Here is a 26645-nt window from a genome sequence, read left to right on the forward strand (position 1 = left end):
GTCAGGTCTCAGAATGTACATTTTGCCAAATCCATTATGAAGATTAATTTAGCCATCGGCCCGTCGGGTTGGTTACTGATGGAGATTAACAAAAGAGACCTCGTGCGGCTGAATGGGGTACATTTTTAGGAGTTTGTCTATTGACCCAAACTGGACGTAACAAACCCTAAACATGACTTGACATGCTTTCTGAAAGTGAAATAAGTTAGAGAAAATTAAGGAGTGGGGACGAGTTTATCGTTTTTATTTAGTTTGTACGATATAGAGTTCCAGAGATATGGGATGTATGGAGGTTTGTTCCTAGAGCAGCGTGAACATGAACGCGGTCAGAAATTGTGTCGTTTGTCGTTCAAATTTCGCGAGATGCAATAAGCCCAAAGTGACAATAAAACAAAACCAGACCTGCCAAGTCTCACGCATTAGGAGTGAGACTCACGCATTTGGGCTCTGTCTCACGCTCACACGCACATCAACCATTATTGGGGCGAGATCGGGAAAAAAAATTAACGACATTTTTTGTACAAAATTTGTACAAACAGAGCGCAAATTTGCAGATTGCGCACGCTTTTGCTCATCCAGTAGGTTCAGCTCAAACTCGGCAGAGCGCAAAACGCTTATTGCGCAGAAGTTTGTTACGATTCTTTTAGCAAATTCGTTGAAATGCGCTCCACTAGCGAAGACACAACAGGCAGAAGAAGTGAGCGATTGATTTTGGACATCATTTTTAGTCTATTTTTTTCAAGTTTGGAAGGATATAATCTGACACAATCGAACCTCCACATTAACCATCAACATCTCCTGTGTACCTCAAGTGAGTTTTAATTATTCTGAGGAGGCTTTTGATGCATTTTGAAACACTTTTTGTCCACAATTAAATTTCACATTGTTTTATTTATTTATAAAAAAAAAATAATAATAAAAAGGTTGGGCGGCGATTTAAAAAGGCCTTCTTAAACTGGCAATTTTTTTTCCGGGGGGATGAGGGTTGAGCTTTGAAAAATCTCACACATAGCTAGCCTCTGGACTTGGCATCTCTGCCTGCAAAACACTTTTTTGACGTTCACGTTAAGTGCTCCCGTTATACATGCAGCCTATTGGCCAGAACGTTTACAAGACCAATTCAGATGAGAATAAACTAAAAAGAGGCCTACGCTCTTACCACCCCCGCCCCCCCCCCCCGAAAAAAAAAAGTAGATAAATTAGATTTGTGGCACACAGCATGTTCCAAAAACTCGCTTTACTTATAGTGCTGTAGCAACGCTATGTATCGTGGGACGTAAAAATGTCATTTTTGACGATGTTTTTTAAAAAGGAAATGCAAGCATTATGAATGTATATTGAGTGTGTGGAGAAAGTTTTGGTAGTGTAGTACAAAAGAAACTTTAGTTATTGCTGGCTAACGGTCAGTTTCACCTATCAACGCTGATTTGAAAAACGTGTAACGTTAGGGAGGCCCAACATATTAGAACCCTATAAGGATCACGGGGGAGCCTTATAGTTTCTAGATGCATAAGGTACGTTGTCTAACCCAAAACGAGGTGGGTACAGCCACTGCAAGTAGTGGTGGACGTGCGGAATAGCTTCATTTTGGGTTAGAATTATGACGCCATGCATAAATATTGAGAGAGGCGTATAACACCCTCACCCACATTTCGAAATATTTGTGTAAAGGATTTTAATATCCTAGCGGGGTGCCGCGCGAAGCGCGGCATCCCGCTAGTGTACAATAATGGTTGATTTCTACCTCCATGGTTTCCAGACACATATTCTACACTTGTAATTGTACCGATGTCTAAGTCTCAACAAGGTGAGACATTAATATGGAGGAAAATATGGGGAAAAGTTTCCGGATGGCGCCACCACTTTTTCATTCGAAATGAAATAATATAGTATCTAATTTACCTGATTGATATATCCCTTTTTGTAAAAATGAGTGAAAAAGTGGTGGCGCCATACGGAAAAATATCCAAATATGGACCTGGATTATTCCTTACCAATTCGTAGCTTTAACCAGCTGTGTTATAATTTACACACAGCTCACCGAGACTGGCCTAGAAACAGTCTGTATAATAGTGTATTCATGAATCATAATGATGGTATTCCATATATTATATATTCACTTCACTTCAGCTTGTTGTGTTGGTTTGTTGATTTTCCATCCTTCTCCTTGTCCGCCTGTGTGACCTTCACTTTTTGAAGCGGATCCTTAGATGCTTTTAGGGACTTTGACTGTGTACCCCCGATACTCAAACAAAGTCAAGTATGAGCTCAATTTCATGGCTCTGTTTTGTGCTTACCGCCGAATCGGAGGATTCCAACCGCTGGGCTGGGTTATAATAAAATGTTGGGAAAGATATTTGCAAATGAATACCTGAATACAGCCAGTACATGTTGTAACTTGCAATTGTCATAATTTTGTAGAAAAAATATGTAATGGATTAATGGCTCGCAATATTTTATACTTTTAAAAATAATGATAATTAATATCCGCACAAGCACGACAAGCAACCATACCAAATAATTTATGGAATTGTTGGTTGCTTGACTCGCAACCATAGCAAACAATTTATGGAATTGTTGGTTGCTTAACAAGCAACCATAGCAAACAATTTATGGAATTGTTGGTTGCTTGACTCGCCAGCTGACATGGCTAGAGGCCAGTAAAGAAACATCTTATTTTATAGTACAAAAGATAAGTACGATACATTCACATTATTTTGGCTTCGGTGTACAACAGTCATGCCAGTATATGCGTATTGACTCTTCTTTACAAAAGTTGGGGAGCTTCTCAATATTTCCTTTTTTATTATTTTCCTGTTACAGTATCCAGAGTTCTATTCAGAGCATTACAAGGAACCTTAAAACAACCAAAGCAAGTGCTGATCCGCTATATTAGTATGGACACACAATGGCCGGTACAGGCAAGCATACGAAAGAAGTTGACAGACAGTTTTCAGGTGAGTAAACTTTGATAAGACCCTACTGCCTAGAGGTTGTACTATCAAACCATCCCCCCCAACTCTCCCTTCAAATTGAATCCAATGCGAGTATTGATATAAAAGACATCAACCCTACTGCCTAGATTGTTGTACTATCAAACCATCCCCCCCCAACTCTCCCTTCAAATTGAATCCAATGCGAGTATTGATATAAAAGACATCAACCCTACTGCCTAGATTGTTGTACTATCAAACCATCCCCCCCAACTCTCCCTTCAAATTGAATCCAGTGCGAGTATTGATATAAAAGACATCAACCCTACTGCCTAGATTGTTGTACTATCAAACCATCCCCCCCCCCAACTCTCCCTTCAAATTGAATCCAGTGCGAGTATTGATATAAAAGACATCAACCCTACTGCCTAGATTGTTGTACTATCAAACCATCCCCCCCAACCAACTCTCCCTTCAAATTGAATCCAATGCGAGTATTGATATAAAAGACATCAACCCTACTGCCTAGATTGTTGTACTATCAAACCATCCCCCCAACCAACTTTCCCTTCAAATTGAATTCAATGCGAGTATTGATATAAAAGACATCAACCCTACTGCCTAGAGATTGTATTTTCAAACCATACACCCCAACTCTCCCTTCAAACTGAATCCCAACCACTACTAATTACACAAGCGTATCTTTAAAACTACCTCACCTGTGATGAGTATTGGCACTTTAAGCTAAGTTAAAGGTCACATGCATGCTTTATCAACTGGTAAAGATCAAAATGGTTGTTTTCTTGCAGCCAAGTCATCTGGATGTTATCAATGAGAGCTTTATGCACAATGTACCCAGAGGCTCCGAAACACACTTTAAAGTAGTTGTTGTGTCAAACAGGTTTGAACAAGAGAGTTTACTGAAGAGGCATCGTCTCATCAATGAGGTACTTCAGGAAGAATTACAAGGGTCAGTCCATGCTTTATCAATCCAGGTTAGTGATTTAATTACTTCATTATAAATATCATGTCACACAGGAATATGAGCAATAATTTGGGTCAAGTTACATGTCATACAACATCCACTATTTACATCCTTGGTTTTCTCCACCTGTAGGCCAAGACACCCTTACAGTGGTCCCAGAATGCATCTCCAACACAGTCACCTCCTTGCTTGGGTGGAATGGCCAGAGAAAAAACAGAACACTCTGAAGGAAGATGACCTAGAGATTGTACAACCTTTAGAAATGACTGATTGCAGTGAACTTCATTGTTCTATTAATTATTCCCTTGTCTGAAGCAAAGCTCTGTGGTGTAGCACTAGAACAAAGAAAACCTGGCCCAAGCATTGCCCCATTGTTTAAAATTCTGCATTTAAGTTGATGTGCAGAAAGGCACAAACACTGGGATTTTGTGTAAAGGCACAAACACTGGGATTTTACGCACAAACAGAAGTATTGTAAAACAAATTAAATCTCCAATGTACCTCATTTAAGAAACTAAGTCTACCTGCATCTACTTAATTGCAAGGCATTTCCTATTTTGGGTTTTCCTCAGACTTCTGAAGCTGTTTGTCTCCCATTCGTCGTGATATAGAATGCCTGTGCTTTTGGTTGTGTAATAAATATCAAAAATAATGTTGTTAAAGATTAAGATTATCAGAATAAATGGACAAAAATTGATATGTAAGAAAAGTTTGAAAGTTTCAGTAGTGTGTATTTAATTAAGCACAACAGCGACTTAAACAAAAGCATTTTTTTGGTACAATAAACTACAGCTGATAAGTGAAGTCCGGCCAATTAAATTAGGTTGCACACATCTTTTGTTTTGAAAGTGTGTGCAATCTTAATTAATCAAATCATTATCTTATTATGTTGTCCATTCATGCCAAAACATGATGTCCATTGTACATTCTTCGCTTAATACTTGAATTGTGGATTCATTCCATTGATGTAAACAATCTGAAAAATACAATATAAGGTATAAGGTTACCATCTTCACATCACATCAGTAAAATCAGACACATTATAATCAAATATAAAACACAAATACAACTATGTACCACTGCTTTTGCATATAGGCTTTTAATTGCATTTCAAAATACAGCATTATATACTTAATTTTATTTTTAAAAGCCATGCATATACACAAAGTCATAATTTTGCAAACAGTAAGATTATTACAAGTTCAGCTTTGAAACATTACATTAATAAAATATCAGTTTTTAATAACGGTTTCTAAGTGGCATGGGAAGAAATACAAAGTGGGTTAATAATGATAAGGTAATTATGTACAAAAGTTGTGAGTTTCTAAACAAAATTCTTTTCACGGAAAAGAAAAAAATAATTGAAGGTTTCACCAGGTCCATTTTGTATAAACACACAAAGAAAAGAGGTTTTAAATTCATCCACACACTGCTGGCAAGGTTACTTGAAGCTTCTATGTAAACATTCACCTGATTACATTTTAGCTTATAGGGTCTGGGTACTTTTGTAGGACAAAAAACACAATGTCCACAGATTTACATTGAACTTAGTGCCATTGGACACTTTCAGTTAATAGTATTGTCCAAGGCCCACACTTCTTGTATCACAACTTATATAAAATAACAAACTGTGAAGATTTAGGCTCAATCGATCAATCAGAGTCGTGAGAAAATAACAGGAAAACTCACCCTTGTTTCTGCACGTTTCGCTGTGTCATGACATGCGTTTTAAATAAATCCGTAACTCTTGATATCCGTAATTCTCGATATCGAGAATTGATATTGTTTTAATGTTCTTTCAAAAAGTAAAGCATTTCATGGAATAATATTGCAAGAAAAGTCTTTCACCATTACCTTCTGTAAACCCTGTAAATTATTTGTTAATCTGTGAACTTTTATTTTGCTTTTTGTATCGTAAGTGTCCAATGGCTTTAAACAGTTTGAAGAATATTTTAGTAGAAAACTTCCCTGAAAATATTACTTGCCTCGGTGATCAGGAGAAAAAAGTTAATGTAAATCTGTGGACATTGTGTTTGGTGTTTAAAAAGTACCCATCCTTAAAATTGCAATGAAATTAAGTACCATGAAAAAGAAAACCACTTGGATTGCTTTACACAAAGGACTCATTTGCATAAGGTTGGCCATTTTAATCATACTCTGCTGGTTAGTTAAACTCGATTTACAAATAAAGACGTTCAAACTAAATCAAGTGGTCTTCGTATGCTAAAAAATAAGAATAAAGATAATGGAGGAAAACTTTGTTTTGCATGTTATCTACAGTTGTCTCCTTCCAGATCGCCCACGGCCTTTCTTCTTTTTCTTCTTCTTTTCCTGAGGGTTTACTGCTACAGTGGTTTCTTCCTCTTTCTCTTGTTGATTTTGTTCTTGCTCTTCACAAGTTGTACAGCAAACATCACTATAGTTAGGCAAATTGCAGTACGTGCGGAATGAATCAGGGTTACAGATAACACTCTGCAGAGGAGTACACACATCTTCTACAAGTTTGGAGAAAAACAATATCAATCAAATTTAAGTTAATGAGGGTTTAAAACAACCACATGTGCTCTAGATCGATCCAAGTATAACAGGTTTGATTTTACATTTAGAACAATAAAACATTCACAGTTTGAAGTATTTAGGGCTTGTGAACTGTAGCAATGTATTCCTACCTTCTACAGGGCACTCTCCAAGATTGCAGGGACTTGTGTCCATTGGTCGATCTTCAAAACAATTAAATTCTTCAGGATTATCTGTAGGGGCTCCACACATAACTGTACGACTCATGAACCCATCTCCGCAAGTGACGGTACACTGCAAGAAATGGAGTAAAAAACTCTTTCAAGAAGCTTCAACCCAAAATAACAAAAACTTTGGGAAGTGACACTGGTTTTTTAATTATTAAGCTTTTATACTCAAATAGTAAGCCACAAGGGCCAGTTTCCCTTGTCTTTTATTATTTTGTATTTTAAATAAGAAACCACACCCCCTGAAGGTGAACCCTGGCTGCTTCCCTGACTAAATGCAGGCCCAGTATGTTTATCCAGCTGGAGGTTCTTGGTTCAAATCCAAAGTCAATTTGTCTCCGTTCAACCATTATTAAACAAGATTTAATACTGTGATGTAGTTAAACAATAAACAGTCTGGTACTTACACTAGACCAATCCCCAATACTCCAGAATGCTGGACAAAGTTCCTGGTTGCAATTCTGACGAGTCGCTGGCTTCTCCTCAATACACCTCTCAGCTGCAGTAGATGACACCTTTCTACCATTTTTTTTGATACAGCGTACCCCTCGTGATTGGACACCATTAGAACCACAGGTATGAGAGCACGGGTTCCATTCATCTACTTGCCACTTAAAAACAGGTGTCTTCTTTCCTCTTCCTGATGGTTTAAAGGGTTTCTTTGTCACTGTAGGAGTGGTTGGTGGTCGAGTTGTTCTTATAGTTGTCGTTGGTGGAACTGTGGTTGTCATTTTGGTGGTAGTCTGCATTGTTGTTGGAGGCTGAGTTGTAGTGGGAGGTTGGGTTGTAGTTTGCTGGGTTGTTATTGGAGGCTTTGTTGTAGTTTGCTGGGTTGTGGTGGTACGCTGTGTTGTAGTTTGCTGGGCTGTGGTGGTACGCTGTGTTGTAGTTTGCTGGGTTGTGGTAGTTTCAGGCAGAGTAGTTGTGATAAGCTTAGATGTGGCAGGTTGTGGCATTTGGGTTGTAACTAAAGGGGCTGTTTCTGGTTCAATTCTTCACAAATGGGGAAAGCAAACAAAGTCTGATTTTAAACCAATTTTGTGTTTTTCTGTTTTCCAGAGGGAGGAAAAAATAGAGTACCAGGACAAACACACTATGAGAGAACCAAAGTTACATAAAATATGATTGACCATTAAGCTTTGAATCTAATAGGGTCAGAAAAGCAAAAGTGGGGTGCTTTATGCAGTACCTATGTTATCCATAAATATAACATTGCATTAATTGTGATGCTTTGAGAGGTATAACTGGATTGATAAGGCACATATTATTATTATTATTAAAGACCTCATACTCGAACATAAGGTAGCAACCTCTTATTGAATTTGGAGGCGTCCAGAGTAAACATTGTACAGGCTTCAATTGGCTTTGGGGAACTTTTTATAACATCTTAATGATGTCTAACGGCAAAACAATTTGGAAATCAAATTACATTAGGAACATTAATGCATAAAACAAAATTGACCACAAGGAAAATGAGAGGCTTCTAGCTTACATAGTTTCATCACAGGATTGTTCATTGCAAGGTTTCTTGGATGCCTTAGGGTTGTAGCTGCCCTGTCCACAAAAGGTTTTCTTCACTCTAGAATCGTCACTGCTCTTAATACACTGGAAGCTATGGAAAGAGAAACCTACACAAAAAGAAAACCCAGAGTAGAAGGATTAATCTCAATAATTCTGATTTGATTGAAAATTCTTTCGAACAATATTGTCTGCTTTTGTATCTTCACATCTGGCTATTAGTTACAACCTCTTATATGTTATGACAGCAACATCCACAGTTTTCCTAACAGGCATCCAAGACAGCAGAAGCCCAAGATCTTAAGAGCACATCCCACCGCTCCTTCAATTCCTTCACTGTCTTCCCATTACCAAGGGAATCAATTTCAAAGTCTTTCTTTTACTTGTTTTTAAAGCCAAAAAATAGTCTCGCTCCTACTTATCTTCAGAACCTTATTTCAAACAAATCCTGCAGTTCTTGCAATCTACATTAATCTTCAAGTGATAGAGCATTCACAGTCAGAGCTAAAACTATAGAAAAATCTCCCTCTTCACATCCGTCAGATAGAACAATCTCCCTCTTCACATCCGTCAGATATCGCTTCTTGAATGCTTCAAAGCCATGGCACAAACTCATTTAGTTTGATGCCAAGTTTATTATTCAATTGGTGTTTATTCGTATAGATGCTCTTGTTCAGCGCTTTGAAACTTTTGTAAAAGATGCTTTATAAAGTATTGTTATTATCAAAATTAAACACTTATTTTCACAAATCATCCTTCCACGACTCTTTCTCACTATAAACACTTTTACAAATATTCCCTTACCTCCACCACAAGTTCGGGTACACTGAGTCCATCCCATATCCTGCCAAATAAACTCCACTTCTACTATAGGAACATGAGGGGGATCTGTAACAACAGCAGGCGCTGAGAAAATATGTACAGAGGCCGTTTGTTCTGTATTAGTAGAATCAGCAGTTTTCTCTATATAGTAGCTATAGGTTATATTGATGGGTTTGCTGTTCTTTTTCCAGAAAACCTAAAATGGGATAATAATAATAATGATAATAATAATAACATGCATTTATAAAAGCGCTTAATGCAGGGTGTTTAAGCGCTGAAACATACAGTAATTAGTAAGACAATAAAGTGTACGACAACAGTTTTAAGAGGGATGAACTAGCTGAACTGAACTAGCTGATGATTCACATTTTAAAAATTGTACAAACTGCTGTCAGGAAACTTGGGCCATAATTATGTGCTTTTAAGGTGGAGGGTTATTATTCATCATAAAACTTTAGAGGAAGTGCAAACTAAATGTTGGTCCCATAAAGAAACATAACCACAAGGAAAACTGACCGAGTAAATTTGTAAATGATTTTTTGGGGTTAAATAAAGAAAAAATTAACTCGAGCAGGATTCGAATGAAAGACCTCTGGATTATTTTGCCGGTGCTCTACCTGAGCTATCTAGAAACATGGCAGAATTTACACAAATTACTATCTGTAAAAGAATTTTTATTTACCAACAAATCCAGATCTGCTTGAAGTGGCCCAACAGTAAAGACTCTATCCTCATCAGGGGCATAAACAAATCTAGCTCTGCCTTCAATAAAAGAATGTGGTCCAGACTGGGTGCTACGAGCATTCAGTATGTAAGACTTGTCAGCTTTTCTTAATGCTGAAAAAAAAAATCAATACAAAAAAACAACTATCACATCCAAGTTGAAGACTTATTTTTGAGGAATATTAATCTATACATCAAGCATAAAATAACCAATGAATACAATTAAGTTGTGATTCACACAATCTGTGTAAGAGTCATGTAACCTTGCAAGTCTACAAAGTGTTTTACTTGCAAACATGAGCAAACTTTACTACAGTTACAGAAAACCTTCAAACCAAAATAGTTGTAAACTCACCAATAAAGCTATCCGTGTGTGTGTTTTCCCTGACGTCGATATAGCGTGACCCAGCAGGTAATACATCAATCTGTTGATACTCTACAAGCAAGCAAGATAATATAAAGAGAACGTTAAGGTACCTTGATTCTGGCCATCAATAAAACACAGAATAAAGCTACACCCTCAATGACAATTATAGTAAGAAAGTACTGAGACCAAACTTTGGGGAAACAAAAAATGGTAGATCAGTTTGCATGTATGATTTCATTTATTTTTCTTCTGAGGTTTTTTACAAATAATTATTTTGTTCAAAAATAAAGATGTAGCTATAAAGTTTTCAACCTTTATTAACTTCAATTTTTTCCACACTGATCAAGTTTCCTTGGTAAAGCTATATCTTCGGAGTTCTGATAGGGTTTTTTGTGAATCAAATATCAAGAAAATTTGATAATACAATTTGATAAAAAAGGGTGGCTTTCAAACAACATTATAGCTTCTCTTACTTTTCTTTGGCTCACTGTAAAAATGTTTCTGAATGAAGTTACACTGGCTACTATCTCCGTCACATACTCCACATCTGTCTTCGACTTTGCTTGAATCAACAACTTTGTCACACCCTAGTTTCTGTGATCGATAGATAAGAACATTATTTCACATTTTACTGATAGTTGCATATACCAAGGAAAGTAAAAGAAATGTTTTTTTTATATTAAATAACTTCATTCAAATGACAAGTTCAAGGTTTAAAACAAAATGATTACCCTCTCTCAAACACTAATTCACTTAGCATTTTGGACAACACACATTTCAGTCTCAAATTGAGCACAACTTATTTCATGTGTTATGCTCTCACTTGAAGTTTGGAGGGTTTGATCAAGTAATAGCTTCTTACCACACATTGGCCTTGTACACAGATACTGTGATGGTCATCATATGAACAAGGTGTTCCATCCGTCACATTGTAGTCAGTCACAACAACATCTTCTGTCTTACTGGAGATGCATGTTAATCGACACTGTAAGGTTTCTATGGCAACAAAGTCAACGGAAAACAAGTAGTCAGTTTAATAAAAGATATTTTACAAATTCCACACAGCAGTAAGATTATTTTTTTAAGTTCAATTTTAACTTCTACTTCTATAACAGTGACTTACTATTTCTATTCTCAAATGGGAGCCATGAGTGAATTGTTGATCTGTGAGTAAAGCTGGCTAGATTGTCTTCACACTGCTTAGCTCTTCTGTCTTCCAAATCACCAACACATTTCTAAAATAAATATCATGCAAATGATAAAGAAAATAATAATCAAATCAGAATAAAAATGGACTTCACAGAAACTCCATTTTGAATAAATTTGTAGGTGTATAGTTCTTTTGCTGTGTATATTTTGAGAAGATTTTAGAACTTCAGGAACTTCCTGTCTCTCATGAGCTGTGCTGAGCCTGATCCAAATCTATGACATGGTCTAGATCGGTAGAGCGTTTTAATTTGATTTGTCATAATCCCTTCTTCTACCTTGTGCTTCATGTTCTTTCAGGCTTTTATTAAGGTCTCTACCAGCATCTCCTATAAAAACACTTTCCTTCAGACAATAGCTTAACTGAGATTGAACATTTACCTTGGTATTACACAGACGGTATTCATAAGATTCTCCTTTGCAGTCTTTTCCTCCATGAGAGGGCCTACAAGGACAAACAAAATATCTTGAATAGATCTCAGACATTCCAAAGTTCATTATTAACCCCCAAAATGGCGTGGCCATTTCTGAATCTGTAGTTAATTAAATACGGACCAAGAAAAATGTATGAAAATGTTAGAATTAAATACTCACGCTGGGTTATCACATTTCCTAGTTCTGACTTCAACACCAACATCACATGGGTAGGAGCAATCACTCCATTGAGACCATTTACTCCACTCCCCATTCTGTCGGCCCATGTCTCTAAAAACACAGATTCCTTGAATGCACCACTAAACACAAACATAGAAACTGGTTACTCACACTTTATGGTTTCAAATACACATAATACAACTACATCTATTTTTGGAAGTGTGTTTATTGCCACAATTGAACCAAGTGAGGCACCACAACCAATATCACTTTTTAACATAACAAAAATTATATCAACATCTTATACCCCTTTGAGGCATTGTTGGTACTACACAATACCTACAAAAACTATTGAAGGAGCTGATAACAGGTGCAGCACCTATCAACATCCACCTGCTAACCCCCCATTTAAGTCTTTGCTAACTAAAGAACAAGCATTCCTACCTTGTCGCTACCACAAGCAGACCCATCCAGTGCTGGTCCCTTCTTGGTACGGCAGTACTGGGGATCCCAGGGATCAATACACCATAATTGATGACAAGATTTAGATTCCTCTGGCTGCAAACAAAGATTGAGCAATGAGTTCTGAATAGTAAGTTTGACAATAACATCATCTATCTGGTCAATAAAATAGGAAGTTGTGTACCATAAAAACAGATGAATAAAAGCCCTTTTATACTTGTATTCATTGAGATGATGGTTGTGATCACAGCATTGGTCAAAATGATTTGAATTTGGATTCAGGAACAATCTTCTGCCAAATAGAGAAACGCTTCATTGGTTCTGTTCAATTTAAAATACATAATTATACTCAACAACATCTATGAATGTTACCACAAAACTTCCAGTAATATAAACACCTGGAAATGTACTCTTCTTAAAGAAAAAAAAATCACCAATGGTTAAAAAACACAAAATAATATGGAAAACAAAACCAAGGTGAACTTTAAGCACAAAATGATCTATAGGCATAGTACACTATAGTAAACATTGTTGGTTTGACTGACTGATGCACATTTACAAGAGGTTTCTGTTAGACCAATTTAGTTATACTTTAGCCTAGGCAGACCTTGCTGTTCAAAGGTCAGGAACCGATGAATTAAACACATTATGAAAAATCTGGAAAATAATTTGAAGTTAAAAACTTCTTCAAAGAAATTCACAGCCCTGAAATTTACTTTAAAAGGTTCATCCCTGTTTCCCAGGTTGTGGTCGTTTTGAAATAATTTGTTTAACACTATTTTATGGGGGTTATGGAAGAAGTGGGGCATAGTTTCAGTTATTTTTCTGGAGAGAGTATGTTGATTGATATGTGAACCCCAACAAACTGCAATTCCCACAACGTATTAGTATGTGATAACAAAATTACATAGGAGAGCAAAAGTGTGACTCTGGCTATTTATAAACCCCACAGTTTTTGCCACTGATTATCAATTAATGTTATTTATCAAATAAAAAATGCTTTTCCCAGTGAAAGAGATGTCACTCTCTAAAATGAAGTTACATAAACTAAAAAAAAAGCTGTAAAATTCTACACTGGCTCAGGTCAAGCCCCATCAGAGTAAAACTACTTCAATTCATGCACAGAAACATACATTGAAACTACCATTCATGCACAGAAACAAACAATGAGACTACCATTTTCAAAGGAAAAATATAGGCAAAAAGAAAGATAATGTTGTTACATTGCAAAATGGGAAAAACTTCTCTAATTTGAAGTTGCAGTTTGAATGCAGATTAGGTTGAGAAATACAAAACTGTTGAACTAAAAACTTGAACAAATAAAAACAGAAATTAACATCAATATTTCCCAGGCTCCAATGTCTAAAGCTGCTAAGCGATGAAATTTTGCTCAGCACGTACCATAAATAGGTTAGCAATATTTTACTTTAGAAGCCATACATATTTTAATAAAATATTTCATGCAGGGAATCATGCGATGAAATTAAAATCATAACATGTTGAGAGAAATGCAAAGCTGTAATGAAATATCTGTTGTGAGATTAACATGTACCATACATAATGTGCAAGTCTGATTTGTCTGATAATGCGCTGTGAGAACAAAGACCCTGTAAAAAGGACTCTATTAGGACATCCTTAAACAAGATGATCATAAGCAGGTCATTAAGAACCACTTGAGGCCCTTTCATGTCAGTGCACACTTAGGACAATATTCTTGTATAGATTTCTGCTTGAGGAAAATCTTTTCACTTAGCAACTCGGTGAGATTGGGCCCACATATAACGGACCTTACTTTTCTCAAAAGAGGGCATTTGGAAGGGTCTACATTGGTGTCATCAGCCAGACTGGTTAAGAATTGTGTGACCCTGCAAAAAAGCCTCAGCACTTGCCGGTGGGCTCGCTGTCAGGTGAAAAATATCAGCTTTATTGAATAAGTTTGTTATCTTTTGAATAGCAGTTTTAAGTGAAACAGTGATTGAGAAAAAGAGTGTTTATGGTATAAAATAGACAAGCTACATGATCATGCAAGTAAGCAAGTAAGCATGCATGTCCTAAAACCAATCCTCAATGCAACCCCACCATGACAACAAAATAAATAAATAAATGAAAAACAATTCAAACAAACTAAAAAATGTATTATAATACGAATTGACAAAATTTTCACAAAAGTGTGGAAGAGAGAAATTAACTTTAAAGTGTATAAGGCAAAAGTCATTTAGTTTGACATAGATTCAGTTATAGCAACTGAATGACAAGGTCTATTTTAGATTTTAGTTCGTCTTCCTTTTCTTTTTTGTTTATTGTAAGAGCGCAAACTTTTGCTTTTTGTTTAAAAAGGGTAGGAGTTGATTGTCACAACAATTTAAGCAACTTTGAATACAGTGGGCCTGGTTGACTAGTCTTGACTGAAGTCACCCTTGACATAACCTATGTCACTTTTGACGTGAATTATCACCCTTGATGACCAGCCTTCATAAATCATCACTATTGGGATAAACATACTTTACCGTGGTTATACAATCAACTGCTTACAAGTTGTTTCACACAAGGGGATGAGGAGAGTCCACACTTACAAGTTTTAACTAGCTTGTTTTATTGAAAGGGGATTTATTGTGTTTAAAAAGCTTTATATATCATCAATAGTGACATCTAGAAAAAGAAAATAAAAACTAATAAATTCACTAGTTGGACTTGTGAAACATGTTGATTGCTTGATTTTAAATTCACTCATTGTTTTGAACTAATTAAGTACACACTAATGAAGCTCACTCCAAAGTCCCAGTGGAATAACACAATGACAAGGGGAAGTAAATCCTCGCCCTGCCTATAAACCCAAATGAATGACCGTGCTGGGTGCCAAATATCAAAGCAAAGATGGTTAGAAACAAAATATTTTGATAACAAGTTCCCTGTAACACTACATTATTTTTTCCTATTTCCTTTAAAGCAATAAACAAAACCTGTCAATGACAGGTACAGGTTGGTATAAACAATGATGATGACATTTATCTGTATCACGATGAGAGGACATTTATTGGCTGAAACCAAAGCAAACTTTACATATTTGTACACTTGTTAAAAACAAGCAAGTGAAAACAAAATATTTATGTGCTCAACATGTGTTAAATGTTGGTCATCCTGATGGTAGGAATGTTTCATGATACAAATTTCTTTCAGCCTTTGAGAAAGACTCTGCTAGGGTTGAAACTTCAGGCTATTGTTTTTATTTCTACCATATGGGTTTTTGGTTGGTAAGCTGTTAGCAAAACAATCCAATATTTGAAGAATGGAATTGTGTAAGCTTGAAAATTTAAAAAGCTAAGGGAGTCTGTCTAAAGTAATTAGGTGACATGATTTGCCATAGGTCAACAGTGCCCCAAAACAAATCAACACTTAATGTTGAATTGCTTGTTGGTGAAGTGAACTGTCACATCATTATTATTTTTTTTTCTTATTCTGAAACTTAAACAAAAATGTGCTGGGAATAAATGGGTCCAAATTTTCTTATACTATTGCACACTATGGAAACATCTTCTATACCTTAAAAAAAAAACATAGTTTATAATAATTTGTGGGGGTCAACTCTGACTACAAAGAAGAAAAGTGGAGCAAGGGTTTCCAGACCTTGTTACAGAATTCCAAAATGAAATGTTAGTATCAATGACATTATTAAATTACCAATTACTAGAAAACCAGGAACGATGATCAAATAACAAAAACTTGAGTCATACTGTTTATTCCAAACAGCTGGACCCTTTTCAAGGAAAACTCTCATGCACCCACAAAAGTCCTTATTTAGAGGATATTTTAACATTAACTGATTTAATTCCTTTCTTGTAACAAAGTGTCTCTGATTAATACCCTCATACTTTGGGAAGGTATTAACAACAATGTTTTATGAGCTCTGCAGTCTTGTTCATTTTGGTTCATAGTTTCAGAAACGTGTTAAAGCATGTCCTGATCAGAGGTAAACAAAAAAACAGCAGGAAAAAAAACAATAACAAAAAAACTTTGTTTTTGTTTTTGTAGATTAAACAAATAAATCACAGCCACTCACAAACATTTATCTGAAAAATTTGCTAGTTCCATTAAAATCTGATCGGCTGAAATAATTAAAATACACTTATTTTCCATAAAAAAAATATATAGACTATGAGAGGAATAATCCTGGATATGCAAAATTTCCAATTATGGCAGAGTGGTTTCAATATTTGCAGTCAGGAAAGAAGAGGGGAAAAGAGGAAATAAGAATACTTACAGTTCCACAAAGTTCAAATTCTTCACCAAAGTCAAATTTACACTGATCATTCATATTGTACCATTCCCCTGGATATCCATCTAACTCTGGAAGGCCACTTTCAAATGGAGAATCCTCTAAACAGGTGTAAGCTCTGTAAGGAAAATGGATCATCGGTTTATTATTGCATCAAGAAATCAGGGGTTTCAAGCTAGTATTCTAAATTTGAACAAAGTATATTCTTCAAGATACATGATACATATTGACATCATTTAATACACTCAAAAGTTTCCAGCACTGTATCATTAACTTTTCTGAATCAACATCTCATCTAAAAGAAAAAAACACACCAAAGCTTTGAAAGTAATTGTTAATGATGTTCCTGTCTTTATTGGGAGCTTATGGGAATGTGGGAGCTTACTAACACAGACTCTCAGATTGCTTCTGTATAACACAAGAGTAACTCACCTAAGGTATCGAAGAAGCTTACTAACACAGACTCTCAGATTGCTTCTGTATAACACAAGAGTAACTCACCTAAGGTATCGAAGAAGCTTACTAACACACACTCTCAGATTGCTTCTGTATAACACAAGAGTAACTCACCTAAGGTATCGAAGAAGCTTACTAACACAGACTCTCAGATTGCTTCTGTATAACACAAGAGTAACTCACCTAAGGTATCGAAGAAGCTTACTAACACAGACTCTCAGATTGCTTCTGTATAACACAAGAGTAACTCACCTAAGGTATCGAAGAAGCTTACTAACACACACTCTCAGATTGCTTCTGTATAACACAAGAGTAACTCACCTAAGGTATCGAAGAAGCTTACTAACACAGACTCTCAGATTGCTTCTGTATAACACAAGAGTAACTCACCTAAGGTATCGAAGAAGCTTACTAACACACACTCTCAGATTGCTTCTGTATAACACAAGAGTAACTCACCTAAGGTATCGAAGAAGCTTACTAACACAGACTCTCAGATTGCTTCTGTATAACACAAGAGTAACTCACCTAAGGTATCGAAGAAGCTTACTAACACAGACTCTCAGATTGCTTCAGTATAACACAAGAGTAACTCACCTAAGGTATCGAAGAAGCTTACTAACACAGACTCTCAGATTGCTTCTGTATAACACAAGAGTAACTCACCTAAGGTATCGAAGAAGCTTACTAACACAGACTCTCAGATTGCTTCTGTATAACACAAGAGTAACTCACCTAAGGTATTGAAGAAGCTTACTAACACAGACTCTCAGATTGCTTCTTTATAACACAAGAGTAACTCACCTAAGGTATCGAAGAAGCTTACTAACACACACTCTCAGATTGCTTCTGTATAACACAAGAGTAACTCACCTAAGGTATCGAAGAAGCTTACTAACACACACTCTCAGATTGCTTCTGTATAACACAAGAGTAACTCACCTAAGGTATCGAAGAAGCTTACTAACACAGACTCTCAGATTGCTTCTGTATAACACAAGAGTAACTCACCTAAGGTATCGAAGAAGCTTACTAACACAGACTCTCAGATTGCTTCTGTATAACACAAGAGTAACTCACCTAAGGTATCGAAGAAGCTTACTAACACACACTCTCAGATTGCTTCTGTATAACACAAGAGTAACTCACCTAAGGTATCGAAGAAGCTTACTAACACACACTCTCAGATTGCTTCTGTATAACACAAGAGTAACTCACCTAAGGTATCGAAGAAGCTTACTAACACAGACTCTCAGATTGCTTCTGTATAACACAAGAGTAACTCACCTAAGGTATCGAAGAAGCTTACTTACACACACTCTCAGATTGCTTCTGTATAACACAAGAGTAACTCACCTAAGGTATCGAAGAAGCTTACTAACACACACTCTCAGATTGCTTCTGTATAACACAAGAGTAACTCACCTAAGGTATCGAAGAAGCTTACTAACACACACTCTCAGATTGCTTCTGTATAACACAAGAGTAACTCACCTAAGGTATCGAAGAAGCTTACTAACACAGACTCTCAGATTGCTTCTGTATAACACAAGAGTAACTCACCTAAGGTATCGAAGAAGCTTACTAACACACACTCTCAGATTGCTTCTGTATAACACAAGAGTAACTCACCTAAGGTATCGAAGAAGCTTACTAACACAGACTCTCAGATTGCTTCTGTATAACACAAGAGTAACTCACCTAAGGTATCGAAGAAGCTTACTAACACACACTCTCAGATTGCTTCTGTATAACACAAGAGTAACTCACCTAAGGTATCGAAGAAGCTTACTAACACACACTCTCAGATTGCTTCTGTATAACACAAGAGTAACTCACCTAAGGTATCGAAGAAGCTTACTAACACAGACTCTCAGATTGCTTCTGTATAACACAAGAGTAACTCACCTAAGGTATCGAAGAAGCTTACTAACACAGACTCTCAGATTGCTTCTGTATAACACAAGAGTAACTCACCTAAGGTATCGAAGAAGCTTACTAACACACACTCTCAGATTGCTTCTGTATAACACAAGAGTAACTCACCTAAGGTATCGAAGAAGCTTACTAACACACACTCTCAGATTGCTTCTGTATAACACAAGAGTAACTCACCTAAGGTATCGAAGAAGCTTACTAACACAGACTCTCAGATTGCTTCTGTATAACACAAGAGTAACTCACCTAAGGTATCGAAGAAGCTTACTTACACACACTCTCAGATTGCTTCTGTATAACACAAGAGTAACTCACCTAAGGTATCGAAGAAGCTTACTAACACACACTCTCAGATTGCTTCTGTATAACACAAGAGTAACTCACCTAAGGTATCGAAGAAGCTTACTAACACACACTCTCAGATTGCTTCTGTATAACACAAGAGTAACTCACCTAAGGTATCGAAGAAGCTTACTAACACAGACTCTCAGATTGCTTCTGTATAACACAAGAGTAACTCACCTAAGGTATCGAAGAAGCTTACTAACACACACTCTCAGATTGCTTCTGTATAACACAAGAGTAACTCACCTAAGGTATCGAAGAAGCTTACTAACACACACTCTCAGATTGCTTCTGTATAACACAAGAGTAACTCACCTAAGGTATCGAAGAAGCTTACTAACACAGACTCTCAGATTGCTTCTGTATAACACAAGAGTAACTCACCTAAGGTATCGAAGAAGCTTACTAACACACACTCTCAGATTGCTTCTGTATAACACAAGAGTAACTCACCTAAGGTATCGAAGAAGCTTACTAACACACACTCTCAGATTGCTTCTGTATAACACAAGAGTAACTCACCTAAGGTATCGAAGAAGCTTACTAACACACACTCTCAGATTGCTTCTGTATAACACAAGAGTAACTCACCTAAGGTATCGAAGAAGCTTACTAACACAGACTCTCAGATTGCTTCTGTATAACACAAGAGTAACTCACCTAAGGTATCGAAGAAGCTTACTAACACACACTCTCAGATTGCTTCTGTATAACACAAGAGTAACTCACCTAAGGTATCGAAGAAGCTTACTAACACACACTCTCAGATTGCTTCTGTATAACACAAGAGTAACTCACCTAAGGTATCGAAGAAGCTTACTAACACAGACTCTCAGATTGCTTCTGTATAACACAAGAGTAACTCACCTAAGGTATCGAAGAAGCTTACTAACACACACTCTCAGATTGCTTCTGTATAACACAAGAGTAACTCACCTAAGGTATCGAAGAAGCTTACTAACACACACTCTCAGATTGCTTCTGTATAACACAAGAGTAACTCACCTAAGGTATCGAAGAAGCTTACTAACACACACTCTCAGATTGCTTCTGTATAACACAAGAGTAACTCACCTAAGGTATCGAAGAAGCTTACTAACACAGACTCTCAGATTGCTTCTGTATAACACAAGAGTAACTCACCTAAGGTATCGAAGAAGCTTACTAACACACACTCTCAGATTGCTTCTGTATAACACAAGAGTAACTCACCTAAGGTATCGAAGAAGCTTACTAACACACACTCTCAGATTGCTTCTGTATAACACAAGAGTAACTCACCTAAGGTATCGAAGAAGCTTACTAACACACACTCTCAGATTGCTTCTGTATAACACAAGAGTAACTCACCTAAGGTATCGAAGAAGCTTACTAACACACACTCTCAGATTGCTTCTGTATAACACAAGAGTAACTCACCTAAGGTATTGAAGAAGCTTACTAACACAGACTCTCAGATTGCTTCTGTATAACACAAGAGTAACTCACCTAAGGTATCGAAGAAGCTTACTAACACACACTCTCAGATTGCTTCTGTATAACACAAGAGTAACTCACCTAAGGTATCGAAGAAGCTTACTAACACAGACTCTCAGATTGCTTCTGTATAACACAAGAGTAACTCACCTAAGGTATCGAAGAAGCTTACTAACACAGACTCTCAGATTGCTTCTGTATAACACAAGAGTAACTCACCTAAGGTATTGAAGAAGCTTACTAACACAGACTCTCAGATTGCTTCTGTATAACACAAGAGTAACTCACCTAAGGTATTGAAGAAGCTTACTAACACAGACTCTCAGATTGCTTCTGTATAACACAAGAGTAACTCACCTAAGGTATTGAAGAAGCTTACTAACACAGACTCTCAGATTGCTTCTGTATAACACAAGAGTAACTCACCTAAGGTATCGCAGAAGTTCTGCATTACTGCATTCTGACCAGAAATGATTATTGTACGTTGAAATGACAACAGGTGCCATAATGGAGCCAAGATAGGGATCCTCTGTACAAGTATTTCCAGATCCATCATGCTCCATACCAAATCTACAAACATGACACAAAATTAATGTAATGTAAAGGGTTTCTACATACATAGTAGTAACTGTATTGTTATTGTTTCAAATAGTTCATATGAAGGGCATTGGTAGTAACTGTATTGTTATTGTTTCAAATAGTTCATATGAAGGGCATTGGTAGTAACTGTATTGTTATTGTTTCAAATAGTTCATATGAAGGGCATTGTCAATAATGTACTTATTTCCTCAGTGGCCTTGAGCGAGTCCTGGTCCAGTGTCAATAGGCCCTTTACAGGTTCAAGCTGCATATGGTGCATATTATTCAGTTTTACCCTATTGTTTCATATTTGTAATGAGCAATTGCATTACAAATTTACATAACTTGTTTCAGGCTTGTAATGCAGTACTTCATTACGCACTTGAAACTTTGACATACTTGCAATGAGGTATTTCATTGCAAGCATGTTTTGCACGAGTGTAATGAAATACCTCATTACAAACATGCAACATTAAAAATGTGAATATATTAACTCGTAAGGAATTATCTCATTACAAGTTATTACGTATTCTGTCTAAAATAAGTTGAACAAGGCAGCTTACAGCAGGAACTTCATCACATCAAGACATCACTACAACTCAACGACTAAAAGACCTTAAATTCCTACAGCCAACCCAAGCCATTCCTCATCACACAAGTAGACAAAAGTCCGCAGTTCAAGGCTACCATCATCCTTCCATACATCGGCCATGCATCTCACAAGCTCCAACAAATCGTCAGCCAAGCTCATCTCAAGACCTTCCCAGAAACAAACAAGATTCAAACATCACTTCACACAGAAGACCAGCATTCGAATGCGATGACACATAGAGGAGACCTGCTGCATTCATATCCATGAGAATCAAGAAACATCAAGCACACGGCAGTCTGGGACACCATGACAAATCAGCCTTGATCAAACACTCACACAAACAAAGGGTCTTTCAGAGCCAACACTCACACAAAAGAGTGTACCCACAAGTTAAATATACATATTTATAGTTTCTTCCTTTTTCTATTTACCATGCAAAGCTTCAAGCAATACTATAAATATTCAAGTCATTGTTCCACATAAGAAAACTTTGTTGTGTAAGTGAGTTCAATCTGCAGATGAATCTGGATGATCATGCTGTAATATCAAGATCCATTGGAAGAATTGTTCAATGTTGTTCATGCTCTTGGAAAGTCTACTCATTGGTCAAAGTACATCCTTAGTAACAGTCGAAGCTGGTGGATATGACCTTCTTTGATGAGGGCAGTCATCATGAAGAAACAGTCCTCCTTTACAAAGACGGTGTTGAAGCAACAGTTTTATTGGTGCTGCATAATGTGGCTCAGCATCTTGACGTAACCAGCTCTTAGTTGTTCCACTCTGTTCATCCTGTAATATGATATAAAACAAAATTGAAACAAAAAGATTTGTAAGTTCAATTTTTGTGTTTAAGCAAAGTTTATTTTCCGCTAGTCTTGGTGCAAGACGTTTCTCGTTTCCTTTTCACACACACCACGGCCAATTCACCGACAGCGCGCGCAACGACTCACCTGACTTATAGTCCACTCACAGCCGGAGAAACGTCTTGGTCCGTGTACAGATCGCTCGGGAAATTCCGAGCACATTCCAATCATGCCATGCTGCGCTAGGCCTGCATAACTCTGACGTAGCAGTATCAGCACAATTTCCCACAGTCTGGTATCTGTACGTCTTCGGTGCAACGCAACCAGAAACAGCCAGGCTTCCTCGTATGTTGGTGTGTAGGGTTTGTAAATTTAAGTTCGTCTTTTAATTTTTGTAAACATGATTGCTGCTGAACGATGTGCGAATTTTAGTTTGCCCTAAAATTTGTTTTTAGGAGAGATTTTGAGAATTTTTGTAAGTGCAATTAATTGAGGGGAATGGAATCTTAAAATGTTATGAACGAGGATGTTTATTAGCAACAGAGCTAACAAAAATAGATCGATGTACACGAACATGGGATTTTCTGACATTTTTAGTCTTAGTCCAAATGGTAACTTTGTAGGTACAACTAATTATAGGGTCACAGTGCCTGAAAGTACTTTTTATGCAGAAAAGAATAAATACTACACCCGAAACTTCCGTATCATACTCACACAGCTTGGTCAAAATCAACCGGTGGTCGACCACCATTATATCTAAGCCTACGAGTAATTTGACACGTCTTCGCGCGAAGATAAGAAGCCCAGCCACAACACCACGTTGGCATTAGGTTGTGTACCGTGTGCATGTGTACAAGAAGGTACATGTACATGTCAGACATATCCTTTGCCAACACACTTGGCCACAATTAGACGTGACGTGAAATGAATAACAATTGTCGCCCAAAACTGTGCTTTATAGTAAAGTGCAGATAGCCATTTCTTTATTTTCGAAATAATGTGCAAATATAACCATACAAGTTACAAGTTCTCTCATCCGCAAATAAAACACTCGACTCCTCGAGTATTGTCGATGCGGTCAGCAATATTGTTATAGTATTTTTTCATTGACTGACAGATTCTTCCCTCTTACAATCGATCGCAACCGCTGATCTCTAATTAATAATAACATAAAGATCAGTGATCGCCTAGCTTTGCATGCACAACAAAACGCACATGGTGAATATTCCCGGGTTCCCGCCGAAGCATGACAGAGCGAGGCTTTCACTCGACACGTCGGGTGCATGCAAGTTACCAGGCTGGCCCGCTTGTCTGTTTCCAGTTGTGCGCGTGCGTAGTATTTTGTTGACCCACACGTTGAATATGTATGTGAGGTCACATAACTCAAACATGTACACGGACCAAGACGTTTCTCCGGCGGTGAGTGGACTTATAAGTCAGGTGAGTCGTTGCGCGCGGTGTCGGTGAATTGGCCGCGGTGTGCGTGATATAAGAAAACGAGAAACGTCTTGCACCAAGCCTAATTTTCCGCACGTTAATGGATTTCTCAGATTTATTAGCTAAAAGAGATCTTACCTTCAAGGATCATGGTAAGTAGTTGTAGAAATACTTGATGTATATCTCCTCAAGCCATGACGTATCTATCTTTGTGTTGTGATGTCACATCTTCATGGTCCATGTTGACAGGATGGCAGAAAAGTAGTCATCACAATAACCTGTATGTAAGTAGTAGTTGAGCAACAGGTTGTCTTTAGCTGACGCCATCTTGGGAACCTCTGATGGCAGCCTTCTACGCCCAGTCCAGCATCAGCATCTTAAGCTCAGTTGTTTCTGGTTGTGTGCTGTGTCCTTCAGCCGATCTAAGAATGTTACATCAATGGCCATTGGTAGCATTCTTGTATAGACACCATCTAGCGGATGACCTCTAGGGGTGCGCCATCTGAAAGAAACATCAAAATTCACTTGATGTTTACTCAAAATCTGTAATACCTATTTGAACGATTCCAAGTGTAGTGCTATCTGCAACTTCTGTTAAGCATTAGATGGGTAAGTTTCATGATGCAGAACATTGCAGATGGTTTTTCAAGGATTCCGAAAGGTTTTGATATCAGTGGTGCTGGGGCCAAGGATACGGAGTGGATTGGACCGAATGGCTAGACACCCACCAGAATGTTTTGTATTTATTGTATATTGTATCGAATTCGAAGGTGAAAAAAACATTTTTCGAATAGAAACACAGGTTTTTATGTCGAGATTTTCCCCCAGTTGTTTCACTTACCGTAGCACCTTGGGGAAAGCACATTAACTCGAAAATGTGCTCGCTCGTTTTGGTGTAATTCTATGAAATATTATCTGCCCACATCACATGCACCACTTGTTTGTTGTTGATTCCTTGCTCACAGCGCCACCACGGGACGTGCATCAGCAACAAGCCGAGCGGAGTATACTGCGCGCAGTAGCGACAAAAAAAGACTAGCTCATCGACTCGGCAGTCATGATACAGGTTTGACTGATGTACGTTAGTCTTGGTGCAAGACGTTCGTTTAACCGTAGGCGCCGTCGCGATTATTCTACCATTTAGAGGGCGTTTATCGCCACCGAACTTTGGCCCTTTTCGAAACCAAGGCTTCGGCTTTGGATGCACTTAGTCTTAGTGGATGTTCCGTACCAACGTTCCTTCTAACTTGATAAGAATCGCCACACTCTAGACAGTCAGTAGCACAGTAAAGTCTTCTTGACTATATTTGTTAATTCGAAACTCGAAAACTGATCAACCACTAGAAATATTGAAGTTTTCTTACCTCTCTTTTCTTGCTATTTAGCAGACGACTTACGGCAAAATTTTTAAGTCTGTTATAGCGCCCTCTATTTAGAGGGCGCTATGTCGGTATCGCCCATCAACTGTGTGCCCCATCTGTCCTGGGAAATAAATAAACAGCCGGCTAGCTTGCCCCTGAATCCGCAGGAGAAAATGATGGCTCAATATACGGCTAGCCTCAACTCACGGGATGGTACAGCGCCCTCTTTTTGATAAGAAACTACCATTCAAATAGTCTTTTTACAAGGATAAAGACAGGTCCCAGGTTCCAGTGATTCCATGGGATTGGTCAAACGTGCACCCAATAATATGCCCAAACAGTATACACTGCTCTCAAGTCCCACCTGAATTTGACTGCGTACATATCTCTATGTGAAATTAAAGAGGTCAAAGGTTCAACCACATGTCAGATGCAATTGTGTCCGCCATGCAATACTGTCCGCTCCGGACACTTTTGCATATGCAATTATGTCCGGGGCTATGCGAAACCGTCCTGCGGACACGATATATGACTGTACATGTATGCACGTAAGCGAGCGTGCATGCACTATATGCAGCACTATTCACGTATTTTATGATTGCAGCGAATACCCATGCAACGGCCGAACATTTCCCATGTCATGCATTCATGACATGCACTTTATAGCTAGTAAGAAAATGACGATTGTGTTTCGCGACCAAGGGCGTTTAATTTACTGCAAGGATGGTTTTGCACGGGGGCGGACACAACTGCATATGCAAATGTGTCCGGGCAGACACAATTGCATTATGCAGCAGCGTCCGGGCGGACACGATTGCATATGCAATATGTCCTCCGGATAGTATTGCAAAGAGGAAATAATTGCATGGACACCGGTCTCTGGCATTATTCATGAGCATCGAAGTGTGTCATATCAGATCGTTTCAGGCTACCATTCAAACTGTTCTTTCAAAAAGAAGGGGGCATAATTTATCAAGATCGTTTACTTTCACACGCACAGTTTGTTTTGAGAATGTTTTTTTTTTTGCAAA

General features: G+C 37.6%; 2 protein-coding genes across 2 annotated transcripts; one reads left to right on the forward strand and one right to left on the reverse strand.

Moving 5' to 3' along the window:
• Positions 1-1720: 1720 nt before the first annotated feature.
• Positions 1721-4460, forward strand: LOC139941162 (DNA-binding transcriptional regulator BolA-like). The gene is made up of 4 exons (XM_071937623.1): positions 1721-1807; positions 2824-2957; positions 3743-3928; positions 4051-4460. The coding sequence occupies exons 1-4, from the start codon at positions 1789-1791 to the stop codon at positions 4153-4155; spliced, it is 444 nt and encodes a 147-aa protein (XP_071793724.1). The 5' UTR covers positions 1721-1788; the 3' UTR covers positions 4156-4460.
• Positions 4461-4661: 201 nt separating this feature from the next.
• Positions 4662-22583, reverse strand: LOC139941156 (A disintegrin and metalloproteinase with thrombospondin motifs 3-like). Its single transcript, XM_071937612.1, has 17 exons — positions 22445-22583; positions 21269-21412; positions 16613-16745; positions 14147-14254; positions 12337-12450; positions 11893-12032; positions 11680-11743; positions 11216-11327; positions 10955-11088; positions 10566-10686; positions 10081-10161; positions 9685-9839; positions 8985-9198; positions 8155-8290; positions 7070-7655; positions 6588-6729; positions 4662-6413 (listed from the first exon to the last, which is right to left on the reverse strand). The coding sequence occupies exons 2-17, from the start codon at positions 21403-21405 to the stop codon at positions 6193-6195; spliced, it is 2598 nt and encodes an 865-aa protein (XP_071793713.1). The 5' UTR covers positions 21406-21412; positions 22445-22583; the 3' UTR covers positions 4662-6192.
• Positions 22584-26645: the final 4062 nt, after the last annotated feature.

The sequence above is a fragment of the Asterias amurensis genome, chromosome 1 (assembly GCF_032118995.1).
Source record: "Asterias amurensis chromosome 1, ASM3211899v1".
Lineage (NCBI taxonomy): Eukaryota > Metazoa > Echinodermata > Asteroidea > Forcipulatida > Asteriidae > Asterias > Asterias amurensis.